Raw genomic sequence first — 20,323 nt, forward strand, 5'->3', positions numbered from 1 at the left:
CAAAATATATTTTAAAGAATGTCAGTAACCAAAGCTGATGGGACCCCGTTGACAACCATACCTACCTACCCTATCAAATAATGTTTTATCCTAAATAATGTTAAATTTTTTTATCCTAATAATTGAGAATTAACAGATCGTAGCTGTACTAATATTCCAGGGACATGGATTCTGCAGAATCCATAAAATCACTCCCTCCTTACTGAGGGAATTGGGAGTAAAACATTGTTAGTTATTTTTTTCCTAACTTATGAAAATGTTAGAAAAAAAATCATGCAAATCGGGCATACAATTACAAATTTGGTTGAGACCAATGGAGACCAAGACACCAAATGGCTGAAGTTCAGTTTTATTTTGAGTTTACTTCTTCTTGGACACACCCACAGTACGGCCGCGACGACCAGTAGTCTTGGTGTGCTGACCACGCACACGCAAACTAAAAAAAAAAAAAAAAGTCAGTAAGTAAAACAATTATATCACATTTAATGATTGGTCATAAGGATTTTGAAACTTATATTTGAGTTGACCATTAAAGATATGACCTTTACAGATAATTATTAAAAGTAATTTAAAAAAAGCACCCTGTGCATATCATCACTGGACCTGATTGCATCAGTTTCCAACGTAATCACGGCTATTGTAACAAGTGTTGCATGTATATAAGTTACTGCATCTCTGATCACATAAATAATTTCCTCATTAGTTCTTCATTTTCCTAAAATCAATGACATCAATTAGTTATTTCACTGTACTGCAGGAAAATATTTTCAGTGAAACTCACCCCCAGAAGTGACGGAGACCACGGTGAGCCCTGATCTTCTTCAGCCTCTCCAGATCTTCTCGGAGTTTGTTGTCCAGACCGTTAGCAAGAACCTTGGGAAAAACCACAACATTAACCTCATTTTCAAAATACCTGAAGTGACGGGAATCCATGAACCGCATTATTAGACTGTTTTCTAAGACCGCAAAATGTATTGAAATTAGGGCTTGGCGATATGGCCTAAAAAAAAATTTGTGAGAGTTGGCGCCCTCTGCAGGCATTTGTTATACAAATTATATATTATTAGGGTTCTATAAAACCATATAATTACTTTCTTTTGATACTTTATTTGAACCAAGTAGTATTGCCTAATTTTTATGTTTAGTAATTTTAAAGGCTTGGGTCTATTTTTATTACCACACAAAAATATGATTACCCGATTAATCATCAAAATAATCAACCGATTACCAAAATAATCGTTAGTGACAGCCCTAATTGTGATGATTATTAGTAGGGCTGCCCTCTAATAGTTTACTTAACGTTAGTCAACGAGAAAAGGCTTAGTCGACCAAACTTTAAATTAGTTTGTTGCATGAATAAAAAATAAATTAATTCTCTACAAGAAGTGGCAAAGTAGCATCTGTGACGGACAGGGGGCATTCCCAAAAGCATCATTTCATTAGCCATCTATGGTCGCAAGTTCTGTTGAATTGTTTTGGTAACGACAGAACTTCGATCTGTCTTTAAATCATTTGGGATGAACTTTAGCTGTATTTGGGAAACGCACCCGATCCTTACGATCAATCGGTCCATGTGCATGTGACAGCATGTCTGGCAGGGAAATCCTTCAACCATTCATTGACCATAAAACAGTTTTTTATATATATTATATATATATATATATATATATAATTTCTGGTAATTTCCAGAAATGTGTAAGATATATATAAATATACCAATTTTTTTTTTTTTTTTGTGATTTAAATCGCAAATTCCTGGTGGGACTGATAAATGTGCACTATTGTTAGGTGCATATCCAAATGTTTGTGCAGAGTGTGGAAGCTAAATTAGTACAGCGCTTACGTTACATTTAACTTAAAGCCCGTAAAAGTCCTTTGCAAAACTCACAAGTGTAAGGGAAAAGCCAGTGAATTTAACACTCCATAGAAATGTATATTTTTTTTTCCGAAGTGTAGACAACTTAGTGTTAACTAATAATTGTTACTGGTACTACCAACAAAATATTAGTGCAAAATATTAGAACTTGGCGTTGTTACACTACATCATTATGCATCACTTTCTGCCAGGACTTTTACGTGTTTTCCCCAAATCACGGAAGTGACCTCGACGTCCGGGTTAGCAGTAGCATAAGCCATCAGGCAAGTGTTATTTAAAGGGATAGTTCACTTTGAAATTAAATTTTGGTATGTTTTAGCTTACCTGAAGGGCATCCAAGATGTAGGTGTCTTTTTTTCCGCAGTAGTTTCAATTTTGATATTTTTAGGTCAATTCCCCATCGTCCAAATTAAACAATTCCCAATCTTAAGTACACATTGATGGCCTAAGACACGAAAAGAGCGGTTTGTGTGAGAAAACTAACAGTATTTATATCGTTTTTACCTCTTATAACACAACCACGTCCAAGTGATCTGAGGGCGCGGGCGCTTCCTGCTGTGTGACGTGTACGCAGACTGGTGCATAGATTAAGGCTGGACCCGAATATTCGTTTGGTGGGTTGGTATTCGATTTGAAAATTTGACATTCGAATATTCTTTTTTTTTTTTTGCACACCTGGGATCCCCCGCGAAACGGTTCATATTCGCGCTTGAATAAGGCCGGCGACACACTGGCTGCGTGGTGTTAGCGTCTCAGCTGCGTGGCATGTCCGTTTTTATTTCGGCTCCCATGTTAACAGGTTGGAGTTTGTACACTGCTTGCGTGAGACACGCGTCTCAGGCGCGGCTCGAGCCACGCGGAAAAAGCGTGCATGCTAGAAATAGAACCGACGCCTAAAAGTGTTCCAGCAATGGGAGTGTTCTCTGACTAGAACGCAGAACAGCGGAGTTTGTATGCAGAAGTGCATGCCTGAGCTTGTGTTTTGGGTTAAGCTGCCTTGCTTTGACATTGTGGAAAATAGAATAATAGAAACAAAATGTATTAGCCTTTTTACCCGTTATTATCAATCTAAATTAATCTCGTTTTTAATTTAACTTAATTTCGTTTTTCTTTATTTAAATTTCGTTTTTTTCTTTATTTAAATTTTGTTTGTTTATTTAAATTTTGTTTTTTCTTTATTTAAATTTAGTTTTTTCTTTATTTAAATTTCGTTTTTCTTTATTTAAATTTCGTTTTTTCTTTATTTAAATTTCGTTTTTCTTTATTTAAATTTCATTTTTTCTTTATTTAAAATTTGTTTTTTCTTTATTTAAATTTCGTTTTTCGTTATTTAAATTTCATTTTTTCTTTATTTAAATTTCGTTTTTTCTTTATTTAAATTTTGTTTTTCTTTATTTAAATTTCGTTTTTTCTTTATTTAAATTTCGTTTTTCTTTATTTAAATTTCATTTTTTCTTTATTTAAATTTCGTTTTTTCTTTATTTAAATTTACCCTTTACTGTGTCAATAATTTGTTAGTCAGAAAAATAAAAAAAATATTAGACTACCTTAAAAGTATTGCTTAAGTTAACAGACCTGTGTGTGTGCGTTTTATATCACTAGTGCAGTGTCCGTTAGGAGCATTTAAGCCCTGCCCGCGTGAGGTGCGCTGCTTCCCGCTCGCGCTGTTCTGTAGTTTACTAAAAGTTTATTAATTCTGAATGTGTCGCGTCTCGCGTGTCCATCTATATTGCACCAAATGCGACACTGCACTCCCTGTGAAGTCGATTGGGTGAACGGTTCTCGAAACAATCAAAATGCAAACGGACATACAGACACAGAGATTCCTGCCTTTATTAGAGAGAAGGATATGTTCAGCCCCCTCTCTCCGAAGCTTCGAATATTCGATGTTCATCACGACCGAAGCTTCGAAGCTCAAAAAACGGTATTCGGACCAGCCCTAGCATAGATATACACTAGACGTTGCATTAAAGATATTCGTTCCAATGAACTGCCGTAGCCAAGGCGACGTCTAGTGTATATATCTATGCACCAGTCTGCGCACACGTCACACATCAGGATGCGCTCGCGCCCTCAGATCACTTGGACGTGGTTGTGTTATAAGAGGTAAAAACGACATAAATACTGTTCGTTTTCTCACACAAACCGCTCTTTTCGTGTCTTAGGCCATCAATGTGTACTTACGATGGGGAATTGTTTAATTTGGACGATGGGGAATTGTTTTAATTTGGACTCTGTGCATGCTCTTTGAGACAGTGACCATAGACCTGCATTATATGACTGTCAGACAAGAACGGTTTGACCTAAAAATATCAAAATTGAAACTACTGCGGAAAAAGACACCTACATCTTGGATGCCCTTGCGGTAAGCTAAAACATAAAATTTAATTTCAAAGTGAACTATCCCTTTAAATAAACTCGTGATGTACTTACAAACTTTCCAATGCCTCATTTTATGAGTACAGAACCTATTTGTACTACTGTAGAAGTTAGGTACCATTCTGGGCATTTTTAGTGGGGTAATTTACGAGATACATCCTCGGATCCATAAGCGCCTGCACTAAGCCATTCGGCTGATATCTTTAAATAAGCTCTAACTTTAATAATGTTCGACCAAAGGAAAAAAAAGCTTCTGGGGTGTTTGGCTTGAGGTCATGGTGCAAAGGACCCTAGGTTGAAATTACTCTGAACCATCCCTTTAACGTACATTTCTCTCTAATAGGCACATTCATTATACTGGAGATTACAAGCCTGCATCAACGTCTTTGCAGCCAATAGACTCAGATAACACTGGTTTATTAATGAATTATTAAAATGTTCTGCCAGTCTCGTGAAGACTTGAACTCCAAACTCTGGAGGGCACGAAATATCTAATTTTGCAGTCAGATATGCACTGATACAAGCCTTTATCACACCCAAAAGCACAAAAAGGCACTCCAATCATACCTGACTGTATTTTCCATCTTTAATGTCCTTCTGTCTGTTCAGGAACCAGTCAGGGATTTTGTACTGGCGAGGATTCTGCATAATGGTCACCACCCTTTCAACCTGTTCAACAAATAGAGCAAATTGGTTTTGTTACAATCATGTTATTTGCAGTTAGATGCGGTGCATCCCTATACTTAAAGTGAATTTTACACATTTAGGTCATTCCGTGTTAAATACAATTTTGGACACTCCCCCGGCACTCATTTTTGATTTTGTTAATATTTTCCTGAAGACAGACAAATACAGTGATAAAAGCTAAAATGTTAAATGTTGTGAATGTATATTGACTGAGGAATCCACTATTTTGTTTAGGGGGTCAAAACGACAATTTTCACCTGATATTAACCCCCTGTAATTTGGCTCCAAATCTCATGTGAAAATTTTAATTTTGACCACCCTCTACAAAATAGTGGATTACTGTCATGGATACGGTCATTAAATGTCATGGATGTATTGTTTCTTTATTTCTGCATTTCTTTCACCAGACAAAAAAAAAAAAAAAAAAAAAAAAAATCAAAATGTTTTTCAAGTGAAAAGTTTTGAAATAAACGGCTAGCCTACCTAATTTATCAATCATCTTTGGCAGTTCTTAATACATTCATATTTTGACATCAATGCATTTAATTTTCTACTAAAATGGTAATTCAGTGACAAATTTTGCATGAACAGGCTATAACTTCCCTTGTGATATCCCATAACTTGAGCTTCTATAGAATTCTGTCTGAGGTTTGTTTCTATGACAAGCTCTCTATAAGCAAGACCACTGACTTCACCTGCCATTCCATGTCTATGTAATAGCACGTGATGATTATGTAGCTTTCCCTTGCACTCAGGATCACATTAAAGGGGGGGTGAAATGCTCATTTTCACTCAATCTCCTGTTAATCTTGAGTACCTATAGAGTAGTATTGCATCCTTCATATCTCCAAAAAGTCTTTAGTTTTATTATATTTATAAAAGAAAGATAGGCTGTACCGAGTCTTTCCGGAAAAAAACGAGCGGCTGAAGGCGGGCCGGGTGGGCGGAGCTAAAGAATCACGAGCGCTGTTCACTGTTTACTTGCTGTGCTAACGCGCCGAGCTAACAAAACACAGAGACATTTGAAGCAGTTTTACTCACCGCCCGGTTCCAACGCACGACCGCAAACCTTTATCATTGTGACTGCTCGATCCTTAAGCATTAGACGATCTGCAAATCCGTCGATCTAGGCTTTGTTTATAAAACAATCATCGTCGAAATGCAGGGAACAAACAGTCTTGCACAACCTCCGTTGATGCTCTCGAAAAACAAACTCCATCCACTGGTCCCTTAACGCTGGGTTCTTTGGGAATCTGTGCAGGGTTGTCTTAGCCTGGCAACCAAAAACCCACTTCTTTGGTGACATTGACTTCCCTAAAGCCAAGCATAGCGCTTTGATGGGCGTACTGCTTTCGCTCTCTTGCTCTGGTCTACGGTTGCGCACGCGCCCGCAGGGTCCTTCCGGAGAAGTGCCCTTAGGACCCGTATAAGGAAATTCCGCTACATCTGACGTCACATGCCCATACTCGAAAAAAACTTTCCGAAACTTGTGACAAACCGGAAGGAGCTTTTTTGGAACAGAAATACTCTCAAACGTACACTTAAATTTTTGAAACTTTGTCCATGTTTAGCATGGGAATCCAACTCTTTAACAGAGTAAAAAACTCAGTATGCATGAAATAGCATTTCACCCCCCCTTTAAGGCCCCATTTACACTGCATGGTTCAAGTGACCCAATTCCGATTTTTTCCTCTCATGTGGCACAGATCGGATATGACTGGTGAACGTGTAAGCAGGAAAAAACGCATGGATTCCGATTTTCTCAGATCGGATTCAGGCCTCATTCATATGTGGTAATAAATCGGATATGAATCGGATACTTGCATTTGCGTCTGCCATGTAAGCAGACAAATCGGATATTCCCCAGTAAATGCGAGTCGTACGTCATTAAAAGTGACGTCAACTCAGGTGGACATCACCAACTGAGAACACATGACTTATTATAGGCGCGATGGAGGTCGAAGGCTCAACACAGTCAGGGCTCGAGACTAACGGCGTCCTATCGTCCTCGGGACGATAGAAAAATGTGTTTAGGACGAGCAGAAATATACTCCAGGACGCCTACAGGACGAAAGACATTTTTGTATGCGTGTTCATTTATTACTAGCCTATTAGGGTAACTTACTTAGAAAATGCCTAAATTAACCGTAAACGACCAAGCGCTGACTACAACGGAGCGCGTCTTCTCATGCTGTTACTATAGTTACCATCACTGACCAGCTACTCACCCGGAGACTTGTTTTGCGGTACATCTATCACATGGCTTATTTTCACAGACGAAAACGAGACGATTATTAAATAAAAACTAGTTTTGAATGACAAAAACTATGACGAAAATCTATTGACATTTTCGTCAACGAATAAAAACTAGACAAAAATGTTAGTGACGATTTGGGAAGCGATCCAGTCAGAACTGATGCGTTTGTGGTAGATGCGCACATTTGTACTGTAACGTGCTGATCTACCCAGCGGCACACGGGTTGACATGCGCTGCAGGTCTCATAAAATGTTAAAAAATGTAAACGTCTGGGAGAATGAGTAGAGCAGACATATAGATCTGAATAAGAGTGACGACGCAAAAAAAGAGCTCTATTCGGTACGGTTTTCTTTGCGCACACACACGACCCGAAGCATGCAGCCACGCACATAGACACCCATACAGCGCGCGAGTACTGAATTGAGCTCTCTTTCGTGTCTGAATGTTTAAATACACACAACATTATGTCGAATTCGGAATGTCCGTTTTGGAGAGTATTCACTTAAACTATGTTGGTTATGTCTTAAACAGTTTTGAGTGTATCGGATGTGTATCAGTGCAGTTGGATCCGCATGTCATTGGACATGATCCGATGTCTTAAAGTGACAGTGGGTAATAAACCTAATGCGGTCTGTGTCCTTAATATTGATCAAGCAACAAAAGAAAAAGAGAAAAGCATTCACTGCTCGTTAATAGCTTTAATAAGGATTCATTATATTTAATTCATACAAATAAATATGTCTGCTGCTTGAAAGAATGATGATATTTTAGAGATATTTAGTCACCAGTATTTATTTGTTTGTTTAATCCAACCAACTCAAAAACGTTTTGAGCTGTATGTATTTCTCTTAATTTTCGTATATGTAAAAAAAAAAAAAAAAAAAAAAAAAAAAAAAAGATTTGTTCTGCATGAATACAAAAAAGTATTTAACTCCTGTTATTTTTTATTAAATCTGTTTTTTTACCTGTTTACAGATAACTACTTTGAATGGAGCTAAATAAATATAATATTTATCATAAACATTTTAATGGTGTTTTTATTATGTAACTAACAACTATAGATGATAATAACAAAGTACAGAAACAACATGTTTATTTTGGGACGGTTGACATTCACTTTAGGATGGTTCAAATTGTTTTTCAGGACGGTTCCAGGACGGAGGTGAAAAAATTAGTCTGGAGCCCTGACAGTGGAGTAATTTTTTCTACACCTTACGAGAGCAATGTTTTGCTGACCTTTGAAAATAGTGTGGAAATCAAAACACTGCATAATTAGAGATGCGCGGATGAGCTCCGTCACCTGAATCCTCAGCCAAAAACAAATCATCCACCCGCCACTCACCCGCACCAATAATTTTCTCTGATCCGTCATCCGCACCCGATGGTCAAAGTTATTATTCTTATGTGTTTGTTAGCGTGAGGATAAATGGATGATCATCACCTTCAACAGCGGACTCGAGGCGACGGTTGACGGTTGCACGGAGACCCAAAACGGAGAAGTTTAGAAACGCTGCCGACCCGTTTTTCGTTTTGAATCTCCGGAGGGCGTTTTAGTCTAGACGGGTCAAAACGGAGAACTTTAGAAACGATGACGCAGAGGCTCACGCTCGGCTCTATGATTGGGTGTCATCAGTCATGGAGTATACACAGGTAATATTCAGTACCAGTAAACTTCACCCGCTGGAACAGTTTCTTACAGTAAGAAACTGCCGCATCTCAGGCACGGCTCGCGCGGTAAACGCGTACATGCTAGAAATAGAACCGACGCCTATTTTTCATGTGACACGCAAGTGTGTTGGAAGCGTTTCCAGGCAAAATAGAATCGGAAAAGATGTTATGTCATTTTGACACAAATACATATTAATAAATTACATTTTGAAGTTTGAAAGCATTTTTTTACAGTCTATGTTTGAAAGTCTCTAGGTTTACACCGGCACGCGCATGCCCAGTGTTGGTGAATGGTCACGTGATCCGCGTTTTCAGTTGTTTTAATGTGGACGGAGATCAATTCTAATACGCAGCTAAAATGCTGGTGTGGACGGCTGGTGTGGACGGAGATCGTATTCGTTTTAATTCTCCGTTTCTCAGGGTTTCTGCAGGTTTCAGTAAGTAAAATTTAAGACCTTTTTAAGACATTTTAAGACCATAAAGATTGAAATTTAAGACCTACACGACGCATTATCCAAGTTAGATAGATAGTTACCTCGGGATCATTAGAGTATCTATCTATCTATCTTTCAATCGCTCTAGGATTATCTGATGTGTGTGTGTGAGAGAGGGAGAGGTAGATTTTTTTTTTATAGAAAATTGTACTTTTGCATATTATACTGTAAAAACACAATTATTGTTGATTTTAGTTGATCATAGTTGATCATAACTAGAGAGGAAATGAGATGTTTAAAGTGACCAAAATTATCACAGTTATCACATAATCCTGTTCAAAAAGTACTAATAATACAGAACGAAGTCAATTCAACAAGTTTTGTCGAAAAACCGCAAATAACAAATTGATTAGAATCAATATGCACTTTGTTTACGTTAACATTAAAATACCATTAAAAATGATGGCCAGATTTTAAAAGAGTGTCTTGCAACGTTATCTACTAACATGTACAAGTTCAAATAAAGTTTTGACAAAAAAGGTTTTATACAAAGATAAACCTCATATTTCAGCCTTTAAATAATAATAAAAAAAAAAGAGATAAATTACTGACATTTATACATTAGCTTATATTTATTAGTAGTGTTTGGGTGCACCCCCATCCTTCATGTTGACTGAGCTTTCAATGTTGTTATGGAAAGGGGTGATTGGTTGGTTCCTGTCACATGACCTGTGGTGCGTTTGCGGCATTCTGAAAAGTTTAGATTTTTTTCATCTCGTTGCACCTGGTAAAAAAATTAGCGCGTCGCTTGAATTATGAGCGCGCTTACATTTGAACAAACTTGAGCGCACAAAAGACGCGATATGTGAACGGCCTCTGGCGAGCTAGCTCATATCAAGCCACGAGCTACTGGTAGCACCTAAGCAACGTGTTGGAGACCCCTGCTAGAGCTCCGCTTTGTAGGCTACAACTCGATACTTTTTTGCTACTTTGTAATAACTTTCTGCGGCCAGCGTTTCTGGAAATGAATGAGGGTAAACAAAAACTGGCCGTTTTTAAGACTTTTTAAGGCCTTAAATTTAAAGTTCAGAATTTTAGACTTTAAGACCCCGCGGAAACCCTGGTTTCTAAACGAAAACGCAGTAGTGTGGACGGGGCCTTAGAGAATGTAGTTAATAATGATTTATCTATCCACCCGCGACCCACCCGAAATTAATCAGAATGTTATTTTTATTAGCCTACTTAACCCGCCCGATCCGTGGATTATCCGCAGAGCCCCCGTGGATATAACCGCGATCCGCGCAACACTATAATAATTTTGTCTGCTTCTGCATCCATTGCATATCGAGCTGTTTTACTTCATTTTCCGGGCCAGAACGTCTACATTTGGTTGTTTTGGCAGAGTAGAGTGTAAATGCAAATATCGGATACGGGTCACTTTTAACCCCCTGAGGTCGGCTATCGCGCCGGCGCGATAGGCTCGTTTTTTTCCGTATGAGTGCACAAAAAAAAAAAAAAAAAAAAATGTTTATCTTATATGCTTGTGTTATACATCAATCGATCCTGTTTAGTGTGTATTTTTTTTGTGTATGCTCATAATAAAAACAAAGTGTTGTGCTTTTCGCCAAATAAAGAAAAATAAACATGATGCGAGTTCTGCCTACTCTCCGTCAGTGTAGTCCATTCTGAAACGCGTCCGAAAATGAACTGTAACTCAGCGAATACTCAGTCAAACAGGCATACAGTCACACAGGCATGAAGCTTGAATTCTCTTCTTTTCAATGAAGTATTTAAATTTTTATAAAAAACAAATATTCACAGTTTATGTAATATGTATGCAAAGAGAGAGATGTCAGACGTTCTCATCTCAGCTAATTAAGTTTTAATGTGCTCCGCCCACGGAGAGCGCGCGCTATTCAAACGCAAATGTGAGGCGATCCAAACAAACCTGTGAAACGCCCACATCAGCTGGATAACACACACGGCGAGTTCACTTTCAGACTTATGTACTTTACGATGCTGTGAGGAATACTACTATCTTGATAATAATCCTGCAAAAATTTACCTCAGAAGTTCTGGAAGTATCATTTCGAGGAGCAAACGGATCCTGAGGAATTAGGTCAGTTCTGTTTGCTTTGTTCTAATCGGAATGAATGAACGCAAAGATGCGTGCTGTTGTGGAGCTACTACAGCTGGCAAAAATACTGTTTAAATATTGATTGCGTTTCTGTGTATGAATGAATGAACGAACGAACGCACAGATGCGCGCTGTTGTGGAGCTACTACAGCTGGCAAAAATACTGTTTAAATATGAATCGCGTTTCTAAGAATGAATGAACGCACAGATGCGCGCTGTTGTGGAGCTACTACAGCTGGCAAAAACACTGTTTAAATATGAATCGCGAATACAAAGAAAGATTACACTGGAAATATTGTTACAATTTTAAATGTTGTTGTAATTGTATAACCTTAAAAAAAAAAAAAATTATATATATAAGGATAGATGTAAATAAAATCTTAAAAGGTCATTATAAGCCTTCTCTTTAAATAATTTTATTATGTTTTATTAGTGACACATTTGGGAAGAGAATATATTCCAAATCTGAAAATACAGTATGAGAACAATTAACTGCACAATTACTAGAAATGTTTACCTTGGATATTGTACAATTTGCAAGCAAAATTTGTGGAAAAAAACAACAAACCAGTTATATATTGTCCTTGCATTCTTGTGGCTAAGTCACACACCTGAATGAAAGGCTCATTACGTATGCAGCCTCATTACGCGGGCCCCATTGACTCCACAGGTGTGAATCACGCCCACCCGCATATGGCCTTTCCAAACAAAAAGTGTTTTACAAGATTTAAATCAATGTATTGTGTTATGCAGGGATGTGATTTTTCCGGATTAATCCGGAATTCCGGATTTTCCGACCTGAAAATGTGACCTACGTGAATCATGCAGATCTGTAAAAAAAAAAAAAAAAAAAAAGGGGGTCGGGGGGTTAGTAATCTCACAGCCGTCACCATGGTAACCCGGGACGGAACCACAATCGCCGCGAATCGCGGCCACACCGGGCGGCACGTCAACATGGTTACAGATGGCAGAAAGATGCAATCTTTCCCCGCCCAGCCAGTGCTTGAAGTGCGTCAGAAACAGAGCGCGCGCGCGATCAGTTGTTGGTAATTTGTTGTGTAGCGTGCGCGACGCCACATCCAATGTAGACAGCATTGCTTTTGTTTGAGGGCGCTTAACACACAGGCTCGTAGAAACGGCCCTGGCAGCTCGCGCCAGTTCTAGACGCGGTGAAAGTTTCCTGATTGTGACGGATGGCCGAATTTACATGACACATTATAAATGAGCATTATAGTCTGCGATAGATACAGTGCCAAAAAGAAGAGAAGAGGATAAAAGGGGATAAAGACAGAGGTAAAGTGATGTAGTGAATGAACAGTTTATCTAACTTAATTGCATTGGAGTAAGATACTATAATTTCATGGCAGTTATTTTTACCTTAAACTTAATGTTAGCAGTTGTTCTGAGTTCTCCAGACTGTGTGATTTTGTTACAATCATGTCAGTTTTAAGACGCATTTTTTATCACTTTTTTATTAATGTTTTACCCTACAGTTGTGCAGTTTTGGGGGGAATACAGTGCAGGCCAAAAGTTTGGACATTACTATTTTTAATGTTTTTGAAAGAAGTTTCTTCTGCTCATCAAGCCTGCATTTATTTGATAAAAAATACAGATTTTTTTTTTATATTGTGATATATTATTACAATTTAAAATAATTGGTTTTCAATTTATTATACTTTAAATTATAATTTATTTCTGTGAAGCAAAGCTGAATTTTCAGCATCATTACTCCAGTCTTCAGCATGTGACATCCGGTCTATCACATGATCCTTTAGAAATCATTCTAATATTCTGATTTATTATGAGTGTTGGAAACAGTTCTGCTGCCTAATATATTTGATGAATAAAAGGTTAAAAAGAACTGCATTTATTCAAAATTAAAAATAAAAATATTTTCTAATAATATAAATCTTTACTATCACTTTTTTATCAATTTAACACATCCTTGCTGAATAAAAGTATTGATTTATTTCAAAAGAGAAAGAACAAAATTACTGAACCCAAATTACTGACCAGTAGTGTATATTGTTGTTACAAAAGATTTCTATTTAAAAAAAAAAAAAAAAAAAAAATCATTCTTTTTTATTTTTATTGTATTACTTTTTATTCATCAAAGTATCCTAAAAGTATCACAGGTTATTAAAAAATATTAAGCAGCAGAACTGTTTCCAACTTTGATAATGAATCATTATATCAGAATGATTTCTAAAGGACTGGAGTAATGATCCTTAAAATTCAGCTTTGCATCACAGAAAAAAAAGTATAGGCTAATAAATGGAAAACCAATTATTTTAAATTGTAATAATATATCACAATATTGCATTTTTTTTGTTATTTTGTTATGTGTCATACTCATGATGACACAAGTTGGATATTGCACATTAACCCTCTGGGGTCCTTCGTCTAACAGTCACACTTGGGACCTTCGGGTCCAAATGGACCCGGAGGGCGGTATTCATATATATTAAAAAAAATCTTAATATTTTTTTTTTACTTGTTTTTTATAATATTTTTTCTTTTCTTTTTTGGTGTTTTGAGAATTTTATGATTTATAATTAATATTTATGCAATAATTATGACCCATTTTTTCCCATTGAATATAATAGAAATTTTTTATATTTATATAATTTTTATTTTATTTTTATTAAAGCTGTATTTCATTTTAGAGTCAAGCCTAGGCCTCATGAAAGCAATTTTTGAAATGAGATGGGCGCCAACTGGTGGACACACTGAGCATTTTTATCACGCAATAGGACATTTTTACCACTAGTGGATTTACAGCTCTCTATAGAAAGGCTTGTGAATTCTAGTGATTTTTGCCTGAACAGATTTAGTCTGTTTTGCACTCTTGATATTTTAGAGATTCACCCCTTCACTGTTGAGTCCTTTTTTTCTGCATCCTGGCTGATTTGTAGATTGTATGCACAAAAAAACTGTGTTTTCATATTTTTGACAATTTCCCATTCATTTCCTATGGGGGTCATTTTTGACCAAAGAGCAGAAGTGTGAGGACCACTTAGCATGCTTGGATCATGACCTCAATATTTTTTGTGTGTTCACATACCCAATACCATAAAAGTCACCTAGTTTCGTAACATTCCGATGAAGCTGTGATTTTTAAAAATTCTAAACAGATTTTTGTAATCTGAATTTATTAGTGTGTATGTGTATAAAAGTGTGTTTGTGTGTGTGTGTGTGTGTGGATGTGTCTGTTTTGCACTCTTGATATTTTAGAGATTCACCCCTTCACTGTTGAGTCCTTTTTTTTCTGCATCCTGGCTGATTTGTAGATTGTATGCCCAAAAAAACCTCTGTGTTTTCATATTTTTGACAATTTCCCATTCATTTCCTATGGGGGTCATTTTTGACCAAAGAGCAGAAGTGTGAGGACCACTTAGCATGCTTAGATCATGACCTCAATATTTTTTGTGTGTTCACATACCTAATAGCATAAAAGTCACCTAGTTGCGTGACATTCCGATGAAGCTGTGATTTTTAAAAATTCAAAACAGATTTTTGTAATCTGAATTTATTAGTGTGTATGTGTATAAAAGTGTGTTTGTGTGTGTGTGTGTGGATGTGTCTGTTTTGCACTCTTGATGTTTTATAGATTCACCCCTTCACTGTTGTGTGCTTTTTTTCTGGATCGTGGCTGATTTGTAGATTGTACGCACAAAAAAACTCTGTATTGTCACATTTTTGCCAATTTCCCATTCATTTCCTATGGCGGGTCCATTTGGACCCGAAGGTCCTGAGTGTGACTATTTTTTTTACAACCACTTAGACTATTCAAATCCTGTCCCCAATTTTTTTGGGTATTCATATACCAAGTACCAACAAAGTCACCAAATTTCAGACCATTCCGATGAAGCTATGATTTTTTACATTTTTTTATTTAAGCGCTTATTTAAGGACCCCAGAGGGTTAAGCAGTTTAAGTTTTGGTGTAAAAAACAAACAAACAAAAAAAACTTATACTCCAACCCCCTTATACTCCAAGCCCTTCATCCACCAGAACTATTATGTACATTCATTCAATCTTTTTAAAATCACAAAGCAGAAGTTAACAGCCTTTTATTTTACAGGAATAAATGCCATGAACAAAACGTTCAAACCTATAGGTCTGTCATTTATCACTGCATGGACTACATATTGGCACACAGTCCGAACTACAGTAGTCAACATTTGAAGTGGATCAAAACCTTTCAACAAAGTTCAAAAGCCCCTATAGACTGCACTTTCTTCTTCCTTTTGTTCAGTTTTGGACTGCTGTCTTTAACTGAAAGCGACGCACACATCCGATGTGCAATTCTTATGCGAGTTGCTAGAAGTGGCCCGTCTTGACACTTCGAGCAGGATTTTAAACATGCATTCAAAGCAAAGCCTTAAAGCATAATTTTAAAGTGATAGTCAACAGTTTTTCCAGCATCACCGGGGCCCTGGGCTTAAGCCCAGGTAAGCCTGTGCATTAATGCGGCAATCAGTTGTGAGGGCAATCTTTTTTCAACTGATCTCAGCAGCACCTTCACCACTTTCACAACTATTTTCTAAACAGCTGTGCCTCCTGATGGAATGTTGTAGTCAGACTGAATTAAATTGATCAACTCTCGAAAACCATCACCTTTGACGACACTGATAGGCAACACGTCATTGGCAACCATTTTACAGTCATTCCTTTTAAGCTTCAGTTTTTTTCCCAGAAAAAATTAAGGTTATCATTGGTTTTATCATTGGCTTCTTATCCATAGTCTTATTGACTTTTTTTTTACCGTGTTTGGGATACATCACAAACAAAGCAATGTCAACTGTACCAAATATTAGAACGTTCTCCGTTGACTTAAAGGATTAGTTCACTTTAAAAAAAAACTTTCGCTTATAATTTACTCACCCCCATGTCATCCAAGATGTCCATGTCTTTCTTTCTTCAGTTGAAAAGAAATTAAGGTTTTTGATGAAAACATTCCAGGATATTTTTCCATATAATGGACTTAAATGGGCCCCAAACGGTTCAAGGTCCAAATGACAGTTTCAGTGCAGCTTCAAAGGGCTTTAAACAATACCAGACGATGAATAAGGGTCTTATCTAGCGAAACGATCGGTCATTTAAAAAATAAATAAAAAAGTTTAAGTTTTATAAGCACAAATGCTCGCCTTGCTCTGTTCTGTGATGCGCGTTCGTGACGTCACGTAATACGCAATTACGTTGAAAAGGTCACGCTTGAAATTTTCTTTTAGGCTTTTTAATATTAAAACACCCAGGATACGCACACGAAATGGGCATTTTAAACGGTAAACTGACACAAAGACATTTGAATGCCCATTTCGTGTGCGTATCCTGGGTGTTTTAATATTAAAAAGCCTAAAAGAAAATTTCAAGCGTGACCTTTTCAACGTAATTGCGTATTACGTGACGTCACGAACGCGCATGACAGAACAGAGCAAGGCGAGCATTTGTGCTTATAAAACTATAACTTTTTAATATATTTTTTAAATGACCGATCGTTTCGCTAGATAAGACCCTTATTTATCGTCTAGTATTGTTTAAAGCTGCACTGAAACTGTCATTTGGACCTTGAACCGTTTGGGGCCCATTGAAGTCCATTATATGGAAAAAATCCTGGAATGTTTTCATCAAAAACCTTAATTTCTTTTCGACTGAAGAAAGAAAGACATGGACATTTTGGATGACATGGGGGTGAGAAAATTATCAGCAAAAGTTTTTTTTAAAGTGAACTAATCCTTTAAGCCAGTTGCCTTTACAATAGTTGCTAGTCAGACTGTATGAACATGATCCCAGCTGTAAGCCATGTCACAAAGTAGGATCCCATTTGTCATTAATGTCAGACTGTGCAACAGTTAAAACTCATTAAAAAGGACTCACAAGAAGACTCGTCCAGAGTTTTACGTTAATCCATGACACATTCGTTGACTATGAGCTGCATATGCAGGATTGAAATGTTGGTTAGCAAAGAAAAACAATCTCTTGATTTTGATCATGGCTTAATAAAAAAAAAAAAAAAGTGTGGAGCAAGTGGTGGTTAGTTGTTCTTGCACCAACTACATCACCAGATTATGCGCTCCTATTGGTTTTTGATTTGATGGTCATCATAGAAGCCACACTGCAGGACTATGCCCCAAAACTTCTGACACTGCCAGAATTTGCTAATCATGTCTCAGATGGGCAAATCATAGTGTGCACCCAGTTTCAGAATTTTAATAATTAGGCTATTCCACTTCTATAAAAATAACAGTAAACAATTAATTTAACAGTCATATGGCTGATTTTTGTGTTGGTAAAAAAGATAAATCTGTGTAAGTACTATTTATATATGGATTGATATGTTTTTGTAACTTCACTTAAACATTTAAAAAAGGAAGGAATAAACATTTAACAGTAATCTACAAACTCACCTCATCATCAGTGAGTTCTCCAGCCCGCTTGCTCAGATCAATGTCAGCTTTCCTCAGGACCACATGGGCATAACGCCTTCCAACACCCTGTGGAGTAAATGAACAATACGGAGGCTTGAGAACGTCAACAACTTCACTGACATTGCAAAGAGAAATGATTTAAGTTGAATTCACTCACCTTAATGGCAGTGATGGCAAATGCGATTTTGCGTCTTCCGTCAATGTTCGTGTTGAGAACACGAAGGATGTGCTGGAACTTCTCTGGAATGACGAGCGACTAAGAGAAAACAGAGTCACGGTGTGCGACAAATATAGTTTAAAAGTCACATTTGATGAATTTGACGCAAGTAGACGTAACTGTAGTTTAGAACGCTAGTGTAGCGGCGTAACGCTGCTGTACGTTACAGCTAACGTTAGCTTACTGACTAGAAATATAGAAACCTGCATCTCTCTGGTTTAAAATAAACACAAACAAAATTTTAATTTGAGTGTTCAATTTCTGCATGAACCTTCAAAATACTGTGGTAATACTATGGTAGTTTGTAAACTTAAACCGGCGCGGACTGAACACGGGCTTACTTTCATAACTCACTTAAACGTTAACTCTATACTGTAAGCCTAAAATATCAATTTATATACTTTCTACATGCATACAAAACACTTAATGTTGAATCAGTACTAACATAAACACAGAATTACGGACGATGTTACTAGATTTCATTGAAAATCTTGAGGATTTAATTTCACACTCACCATCTTGTTCGCTGGTTCCGCGCAAAGAGGAAGTGGTCACGACGATCTCGCGATAATTTGTCCACTCGCCACGCGAACTTTGACAGGAACAGATTCCGTCACAATGTACATTTCCGATGGGCAGATTGAGGCAGATGCTATACAAAACAATACTTTAAACCGATAAAGTTTAAACGTATAAAACGCAGTTATTGCTGTTTTGAATGTTTTAGCATATATTTAAGAGCAATTACTCTTTTGTAAATAGATTTCTTACGATTTTACAGTGTGTCATTTTTGGGGGAATTAATGACTGGAGGGACTGAAATACTGAACGGACCTGTAGTTTTTGTGAACTACATATGCCATGGCGGAGGCGCTGATCACTGGAGCTGTTCATATAAACACACCCGTTGATTCCATGAGCGGTGCGATGGCGTATTTACAGGATAAGGTGATGACTTTCTTTTATACTATAGCAGCATCCGTGATATTTTTCACTGAGTATGTTGTACTTTTTACCCGTAAGCGCGTAGCTCTGTTAACAGCAGCAGAGCTGAATCTAATAGAGATAAAAACACAGACATGGCATGCTGTTTAAAAAAAATAAATAAATCAATGAACTGTCATATTTATTATGATTCCTTTGAATGTTGTTTTACTCATCGCGACTGTTATTGGCCTATGCAGGTCTTTATTTCAGCCAACATCTGAAGATTTTCAATGTCATATCCTTTAGATCATGTGACAGTGCAGTGATGTGTACAAAACCCACACAATAACGCAACGAATATCAGATGTTAAAATTGAAACAAGTTGGCATGACACATAACAACAGGAAATACTGTCATTCTTCTGTGCACTGTTCTTTAAAGTTATTTATCATTGATTATTGTCTTATTTTCTGCCTTTTTTCTTTGTGTAGTATATCTACAGTGCGTGTAGAATTATTATGCACGTTGATTTTCTGATCATATTTTTTTTCCAGGCACATTTTGCCAATTCCAAACCACATTAATCGTAATAACTACTATTAATTTTGTATTTAATCATTTATAAGTGATATATAATTGTTCATGAAGGCTGGAAATAAAAAAATGCCTTATATTCAGGTGTGCATAGGCTAATTATTAGGCAAGTTTTCTTTTACAGATAAAATAAGCCAAAAAAGAGATTTAAAAGTCTAAAATTATTAAATCCCCATGAGAAGGATGCAATACTAATGCAATACTAGAGATTGCAGTTAAGGCATGACCATTAGACAGTGAAATGCTCATTGGGTCAGCGGGGTCAGACAAAAACAGGTGGAGAAGAAAAGACACATGTTAACTGCAAAATAATTAAGAATGAAGGTGAAGAATTAAGTGTGAAACCATCAGGAACCCTTAAGTCTCCAGCGCCACCATTTTCCTGAACTGCAACCTACCTGGAGTCTCCAGAAGAGCAAGGTGTCAGGATCTCAGAGACTTGGGTTAGGTAAAGAATCCTAAAAATGTACCCCCTCTTAATAAGAATCACAAGCTGAAGTGTAGTAAAATACATGAAGACTGGTTTTTGTATAGGCTTTATAGACAGACAGATTGAGAGCGACTCTTGAAGGACCAGCACCACATCCTCTTCTACAACTATTTGAAGAATTCATCTTCCAGAATCTGACAGTAAGTTTTGGGAGTTTATTTTTAGTCCATCTCCTTCCCTGAAGTCCGTTTTTCAGAGATGGACTAAAAATAAACTCCCAAAACT

At 37.0% G+C, this 20,323-nt stretch overlaps 2 protein-coding genes across 4 annotated transcripts in view; one reads left to right on the top strand and one right to left on the bottom strand.

Annotated features, from left to right (window-relative positions):
- Nucleotides 1-333: 333 nt before the first annotated feature.
- On the bottom strand, nucleotides 334-19,332 carry rps18 (ribosomal protein S18). Its single transcript, XM_081376971.1, has 6 exons — nucleotides 18,602-19,332; nucleotides 18,027-18,125; nucleotides 17,849-17,935; nucleotides 4,823-4,924; nucleotides 782-873; nucleotides 334-436 (listed from the first exon to the last, which is right to left on the bottom strand). The coding sequence occupies exons 1-6, from the start codon at nucleotides 18,602-18,604 to the stop codon at nucleotides 361-363; spliced, it is 459 nt and encodes a 152-aa protein (XP_081233097.1). The 5' UTR covers nucleotides 18,605-19,332; the 3' UTR covers nucleotides 334-360.
- Nucleotides 18,917-20,323, top strand: part of vps52 (VPS52 subunit of GARP complex) — a 76,819-nt gene continuing 75,412 nt past the window's right edge. For all 3 annotated transcript variants that reach the window (XM_081376969.1, XM_081376968.1, XM_081376967.1), the window contains exon 1: nucleotides 18,917-19,034. In XM_081376969.1, coding sequence (XP_081233095.1) covers nucleotides 18,948-19,034 — 87 coding nt within the window. In that variant the 5' untranslated portion in view covers nucleotides 18,917-18,947. The remainder of the gene's footprint in view (nucleotides 19,035-20,323) is intronic.

The sequence above is a fragment of the Scardinius erythrophthalmus genome (assembly GCF_964197995.2).
Source record: "Scardinius erythrophthalmus genome assembly, chromosome: 10".
NCBI classification, from domain to species: Eukaryota; Metazoa; Chordata; class Actinopteri; order Cypriniformes; family Leuciscidae; genus Scardinius; species Scardinius erythrophthalmus.

Bases quoted from the DNA above. Each gene is read 5' to 3' on its own strand.
- rps18 (XM_081376971.1), bottom strand. The intron at 4,925-17,848 runs GTGAGTTTGTAG...TTTGTTGAACAG, and splicing joins GAGAACTCACTGATGATGAG to GTTGAAAGGGTGGTGACCAT. The intron at 874-4,822 runs GTATGATTGGAG...GTTTTTCCCAAG, and splicing joins AAGATGGAAAATACAGTCAG to GTTCTTGCTAACGGTCTGGA.